Raw genomic sequence first — 7,480 nt, 5'->3', positions numbered from 1 at the left:
TCTTAGATTGAAAATATATATCAATTACAACTGAACTATGTTCGCTTCTGACAAATAAAAATGAACGTTTTAAAAAAATAAGTAGCAAAATAAATTAAGTAAAAAATATCATAACCAAAATAATATTTAAATCTTAACTTATACCAACATAAATATTAATAATACAAACATCAGCGATTCCACTACTATTTATCGAACGAAGTAACATCTTGACAAATTGTTTCATGTGAAAGATTTTGGTCCTCGTAGTATATAACTCATAATTTACTTTTTCTTTTCCCTTAAGGGAAGAGATTCCAATCCTTCGTGCTCAAAATTTTAACAAAAATTATTGTTAAAAGAAAAACATAAATATTAGTAATAAATCATATAATTTGACAAATTATTTTTTGAAGAATATGAATTAAAATTATAAGTTATAACTCTTCATTCCCTGGCGACGAGGAGGTGCTGAAATTAAGTTGCAGAATCATACTCTCTCTCTCTCTCTCTCGGGAAAAAATCACCGATCATCGGCATCGGAGAAGTCAAATTGGCGGTTCCGGTGGGCTTCCACAGCGCAATTCATCGTCCAATTCTTCTTCCATCTCGGTGTAAGGCGTAAGCCTCTGCCATCTCAAGACCAACCATGGCAGCGGAGAGGCACGCCTCTTCGCGGGCAACAACATCCGAAGACAACGCGATGTAAAGTTTTCCGCATATTTAAAACGTTTGATTCCGTGTAATCTGTTTGTTTCAAGCCTCCGATCATTCTGAGCTCAAACTCGCCCATTTATTTGTTTGAAATTTTCAATTTTAGTTGCTCCTCCACTGTTTGCTTGGCTGAACATCTTTCCGAATTTATGTAGTATTCGTTTTTCAATCTAGCTCCCTTCGGTGCTTTCTATGTCGTTAAATAAAATTTTCATCCGAGGTGCTGATAGTTCCATCATTGGGCTGATACAGGTTTCTCGATATACTGCATGAGGCCCCGTTATTCGGTCACCGGAAGCCTGCAAGAACAGTTGGGAGCATAATTTATTGTTTTGTTTTGGCAAGTATACCCTCCACCTAAAATTTAAGCACAATTCAGCTATAATGCTAGTTAGGCAAAGTTCCATATTTCTTTAATTGGCTGGCTTACTGTATTACTTTGTTTAGAAAGGTTGACTTGATGACACATTTTCCTCAATTTAGGTAGGCTATGCTGCCCTGGCTATTGGAGCACCATGGATTTTTCATCCTATAAAGCACTGGGTTGAACCATTGCTCTGCAGTTGTGATGTTGTTCTGTTGATGCTCACAGGTATTCTTAGCAAGTCCAAAGCAGCCTTATTCCTGTTTTCTGATGAGCAAAGTAGTGGAGAATTTCATTTTCTGATATCCACTAAGCTATTCTATGAATTTTTGTCATTACATGGTTAAAAGTTTCCTTGTAGTTCTCATTAGGAATAAAAGCTATTGAAATTGATAATCTAAACACAACTTTAATCGTCTTGACATATCAAAAGGTTGATTATGAACTGATCTTTATACTTGTTTAGAAACCAAACCAAACAACCACATGGTCTGCCATTTCAGGTATCTTTCAGCAATATCTAGTATACCAAGTCCAGAAAATTCGCTTGCAGGTACTTGTAGTTAGTAATGTGAAGTTTCTAAATAGTTTCCAAATGAAGGAATTTTTTTGCGTCCTTTTTCTTTTGAAAATTTGAAGAGGTTGAAAATTTTAGAGATTGAAGTTGCAATATGAACTAAAGTATTGATTTTTATGGTGATGAAAAGAAAAAGTTCTCATGAGCCATGACTTTTTGTTTTCTTTTTATTGTGTGTTCCCAATCTACTAGATTAGTTCTCTCAGTTGATTTTCTTGAAGGAATTCTGAATTTAGGATAATTGGTCTCTTTACAATTTGGTGGTTGTGTTTCATGTTTTAATGCAATAAAATGGTTTTTTTCCCCTTTTTACTTGTAGGGTTATTATAGCTTTAGCCAGAAGTTGAAGCATATTGTTCGTCTACCTTTTGCTGTTACTGCATATGGTATGTTATATAGCTGCCCCTACTTAGTAATCTAAAACTCTTCACATATAATTGGTGAAGAATTGCTATATGCCAATTGGCAGTGAAACCTTTTTACCTTATTCTATAATTATGGATCCCAATTTTAAATTATTGTTTAATATCAGGAACTGCTGCCCTTTTACTCGTCATTGTATGGGAACCTCAAATCAGTGCACTTTCGATCCCAATAATTTTAAGGTAGTGAGGTTATACAATATGTGAATGCTGAGTACAATAGTTTTTTTTTAATGAACTGTTTTTACTTTGTTTCATTCTTCCTTTGAGTATTCATGTCTTCTTATTGTAACCATTTATCTGATCACCTAAAGATATTCTATATATATTTCTACATTTTATAACATCCATGGATGTTCCATTCTGTTATTACCATATTCTGACTATAGTTGTCATTGTCCTACCGTAGCTTTCAATTTTTTGAAGGTTGCATTAGAAACTACAGATACTTGATTTGCATATCATTTCATTTCTTATTCTCATTTTGTTGCATATTGATAGTGTTGTCAAAAGCTTCTCCCTTCAAAGATTACTCAATGGTTGACAAATTTAATTCATGTTCCCATCTTCAGCTAGCTGTACATTACTGATGAGATATGGTGCTCGATGCACCTTTTATATCTGCAGGATGATTATGGTAATTGAAGCAGTATGTGCTGGATCATTTATGATTTTATATATTGGTAAGTTGTATGTATTCATGGGATCTCTTCAGGAGTAAATTTGTACCAATAGCGTTTTCAATTATCGATTGGAATTTTTTTTTTAGTGTAAGAAACTATTTCATTGATGTGTGAAATTACAAAAGCCCATAAGGGTTTACATAAGACACTTCCAATGAGTCAAGAGGGAAGTATAGCTGTAGTGGTGGAAAATAGGAGAAATTATCGATTGGAATTAGTTTGTTCTTTTAAATTTTGGACTCAGTTATTGAATTATTGTTATGTTTTACCCATCAACTTGGTCAGTTGGTTCTTTCGATTGTGATTCTAGAAACTGTGGTTTTGTAATCTAGTGATGAATTGGGATGGTAACATGTCATTGGATGTAGATGGCTGCATAGTGTGTGGCATTTTTTTGCTAATAGGCTGCTTTCAGTAGACTGAAAAACATAACCGATTCTTAATGCTTTTCAGAATAAGATATTTCCAGCTTTCAAATATATTTACTTGAATTTCTACATCTTTTTATTTTCTGTGCTCAGAAAACATTGTGATTTATATAGTCATGTGTGCAATGCAGGTTATGTACAAAAGTACAATTCATTGAATTCTCAGCCTGATGTTTTGAAGTCATTGTATTCTCCACTTCAGCAATCAAGTTCTTTGGAAGATCTAAGGTTTTAAGTTATTAAACTTATCATAGTACTCTGCTCTCTAGTCTATATCTGGAAGCCCGGTAGTCACCGTGTCTTTAGAAAATTTATTGTTCAAATACATTTTCCCGATACTAATAATAACTTTTCCTTATTCTATTTTGATAAAATTTTCTTATACATGAAAGACTTATTTTGCCTCCACAAAAGAGTAACAAAATTTAGATTTGCAATGATGAAACTAGAACTAACGAGCTAAGATTCAAGGATAGTAAATAAAATATTTGTGTGGTAGTCATTGAAGTAGAAATTCCCTGTGTTTGTTTGTGTGACTTGTGTCTGTTTCTGCCATAGAGAGCCGAGGATTTAGATTTCAATGATAAAGCAAAGAACGGAAAATCTGGGGTTCAAGAATATTGAACAACGACAATATTTCTGTTGGTTATTTAAGAAAAAACCACTTGATGGCAAGCTAAGAGGGAGGATTACAGCCACAAGGATAATAGTTTGAGTGACTAAAATTTAGTACTCCCTAGATCTTATTATGCTAGTCAATTGTCCTTCCTAGCTTAATCATATGGAGTATGATCTGTCCCAAGAAAATACTGGTGCCTGCAGATGGAGAAATTATTTTACTCGTGATTTACGATTAAAAATTCTTTGGTGGATAGGTATCACGATGTTGGTCGACTTTCTGATCAGCAAATGGCTCTGTTGCAATACCAGCGAGAGAATCTTCATTTTCTGAATGAAGAGGTATACCATAACCTCATACTTACCTCAAGATAATTAGCTACAGAGCCCCTTGATTTTGTTGTGCTCCTTCCCAAACTTTTGTTTATGTGCATCTCAGATTCTTCGGTTGCAAGAGTGCTTAAGTAAATATGAACGGTCGAGTGATGGAAGCACGCCTCAGGTGATCAATGTTAATTTGTTGTTTTTTAGATTTTATCTGTATGGTACTTGTATAACTAAACTTGGTCCTGATTTGTTAGATGTCATTAATGTGTGAGCGAACTCATTAGTATTCATGTTCAGGACCTGTGGCAGCTAAAAAGCACGAAAAATTCAATTTAAGAAACGTGTCCGTGTCAGACACTCTGATACTTTTTGAACACTTATTAACTCAATAAATGTGTCACATACTAGTTTGTACAAAGTGAATATCAATCAAACATTTGTTAGCCACATATGGAACAATTGTTAAGCATAAGAAAAATGCTTGAGCCTTCTTTTGGAGGAACAACAGGGTTTTTAATGACAAGGCTCTCCCTTTTGATTTATTTTTTGATAGGGTTATTACCTTAGCTCTCGGATGGTGTAAATGTTTCTACCCACTTTTTAGTAGCTATTCTCTAAATGATCTTATTATAAGTTGGAAAGCTTTCTTGTAATCGCCCATCTGGCCTTTTGTATATTTCATACCATCAATGAAATATTTGTTTCATATAAAAAAAAGAAAAAGATATACATAGTAATATAGGACAAAATAATAAAATTTGAAGGCAAAATACACCAAACTCATTTTTTAAGCATAAAGATGCATAAACTTATTGACTTTGAATTTTCTTCTAGTATAAAAATGATATCTACTAAATTTTTTTTATATTTTAATAAATGTGCCCTTGTTGTATCTGTCCCAAATTAATAGAAAATGACATGTCACTCTGTTTGTGTCTCGTATCTGTGCTTCTAAGTGTGTAGGGAGCCAAAAAATTGAATTACCATTATAGGGCATTAAAAGAATCTTTGTCAAGTGGGAGCTCGTAGGGAGTATGTTCTGGAAAAAGTGTAAGCATTGGCCAATCAACCATAAATTCTATTATATGGGATTAAAAGGTCAATCTACCTATTTATTCTGCACCTCGTAAAGTTGCATGGATGGTTTCTGATGGTTTATGATTCCTGAATGTTGGACTATAGGTGTATTTCATTCTGGTTTTAATTGCGTGAGATAAATTTTTGAGTTAATATTATCATTTGATGTTGATGTCTCCTGGCTTTGTAATTTACATTCTTCTTTGTTTGTTATTTGAGAGTGTTCAAGTCAACTTAGGTGCACCTGAACTAATCTCTCACGGGATAACCCTTAAACTTGTAGTGGTTGGAATAGTCATAAGATTTTAATATCTTTGGCAGGTGGCCAAAATGGTACGAACCTTTTTTACTTTTTTCACTTGCCTTAATGGCCACTGAGCCAAATCAGAATGGTTCTTTGTCATCTACTTCATTAGAGTACATGAAAGTGAAAATTATCTCACATGATAGTCAAGGAATAGGTCAAGGAATGTAGTGTGAATGAAAATGGTAGTAGTTAACAGTGGGCTCATTTTCAGGTTGATCTTGCACATATGCTAGCTGCTCGTGATCAGGAATTGCGGACGCTCTCAGCTGAGGTATGCCTTACTTACAGCACTATGAGTATTCTGTTGTTTGATTTTTAATGACGGCCAATTTTCATGCATCCCAACTAATCTCATGGAATTTTTTACTCCAACCTTTTGTACCGAAGACCTTGTATTATTTAATATCATAGTTCATAGGTAAGTGACCACCAGGACATGAATTCATGTTTAAAAGACATTTGATTTTACCGACTTTCATGACTGGTTTACTTAAGACCGAAATTACCTTGAGCAGCACATGCAGTCAGAAATTTCCATGACAATATGAATTATATGTTGCAGATGAATCAGGTGACATCAGAACTTAGGCTTGCTCGATCTGTAATAGCTGAGAGGGATACTGAGATTCGGAAGTTTCTCACCACCAACAAGCAGGTATGAGTTCATTTTCCATTTTTCTTAATGTAAAGTTCGTTTTCTCATCAATTAAAAAAAAATAATAATAATAATTTTTTCCAATCCAACATCCTCATGTATTGCATATGGGAAAATCCTTTGCCTGCAAATTTGATACGTTTGCTATTAGGATAGGTTGAGGATATTATTAGGGTATATTAGTGATAGGGTTAGGGAGTTTGGTTATAATTAAGGTGAGGGGGAAAGGATGAAGGTAGGTTAGTATAGTTTAGGCTAGAGTAAGAATACTCTAGAGATGGGAGGGTCCAAGTACCTCGAAATACTTGGTAGTTATTGTAGTTGTTATATTTTTTATATTTCAATATATCTTTAGTGTTCGGGTTCTATCAATCAGAATTTAACATCTTGCTTATTTCAACTTCTCCTTGACATTGACCATCCTTTGAATAGTACGTGGAAGAAAATGAAAGACTGAGAGCTATTCTTGGAGAATGGAGTACACGGGCTGCAAAGGTATTACAGCTTATTCTATTAACTCGTCTGATTGACAATTAGTTTCCAATTAGTTGCTTCCGATGAAATGGTTTCACTAAAATTGTAACCTCGTGTCAATGCCCAAAAGCTCGAGAGAGCGCTTGAAGTCGAGCGTAAATCAAATATTGAATTGCAAAAGAGGGTTTCAGCATTAAGAAAGCAATCACATGCATCTGCAACATCAGAGCAGCAGGAGAGTTGATGCCTATACAAAACCATATGTAGAGTTTTAAGTTTCAAATATGAACAGATTAGACCGATTTTTCTCCTGCATTCTGGCCTCCAGTACTTTGACCAAATACAGGCAGTAGCTGTGAAGCAATGAAGGTTCTTTTTTCCCCCTCTTTTTTTCTTTCAAGACTCGTTAGAACTCCTATTCTTTCCCCTCATATAGACTGGTGACTAAATTCAATTTGTTTGGTTCCTCACACACGAAATGACCATAGATTTATTGTACATCTCCTTGTCTTTTGAAAGAAGTTACATTACAGGTGTTATAAATTACTATGTACTTCCAAGTTACATTTATGCATTCTTTACAATTATTCGCACAATAACAAGTTTCATTTAAATGTGTCATGGAAGAGCTGGTAGTTATCAAAATGTTGATTTTTAGAAGTGAGATGTAATATTTGCTTCCTTATGATTAGTCATAAGCAGTAAACAATGAGCAAATAGGCATCAAATAATAGGGAACACTCATTTTGAAACACAATTGAAGCTATCTAGATTTACATACTACCAATTTCAACACACTTTTTTTTTTTTTAAAGAAACAGGAGTATATTCAAAAAGAAAGGCAGCCAAAACAAC

General features: G+C 34.1%; 1 protein-coding gene across 2 annotated transcripts; it reads left to right on the top strand.

The window, feature by feature from the left end:
- The first annotated feature begins 417 nt into the window (after nt 1–417).
- Nucleotides 418–7,189, top strand: LOC111016583 (FRIGIDA interacting protein 1). 2 transcript variants are annotated; one of them, XM_022292025.2, is made up of 14 exons: nt 418–684; nt 946–1,033; nt 1,177–1,285; nt 1,561–1,610; nt 1,954–2,020; nt 2,167–2,239; nt 2,684–2,739; nt 3,299–3,395; nt 4,043–4,127; nt 4,225–4,287; nt 5,708–5,767; nt 6,059–6,151; nt 6,584–6,646; nt 6,756–7,189. In XM_022292025.2, the coding sequence occupies exons 1-14, from the start codon at nt 629–631 to the stop codon at nt 6,867–6,869; spliced, it is 1,074 nt and encodes a 357-aa protein (XP_022147717.1). In that variant the 5' UTR covers nt 418–628; the 3' UTR covers nt 6,870–7,189. The 2 variants fall into 2 exon arrangements, with proteins under 2 accessions (XP_022147717.1, XP_087981593.1); XM_088125467.1 differs by having other exon boundaries at nt 946–1,037; nt 1,181–1,285.
- The last annotated feature ends 291 nt before the right edge of the window (nt 7,190–7,480 follow it).

Source organism: Momordica charantia, assembly GCF_013281855.1.
Source record: "Momordica charantia cultivar OHB3-1 chromosome 6 unlocalized genomic scaffold, Mcharantia_2.0 BLBB01000006.1, whole genome shotgun sequence".
NCBI lineage: Eukaryota > Viridiplantae > Streptophyta > Magnoliopsida > Cucurbitales > Cucurbitaceae > Momordica > Momordica charantia.
Note: the sequence above shows the minus strand (reverse complement) of the source record. Positions and strands in the feature narration are given on the sequence as shown.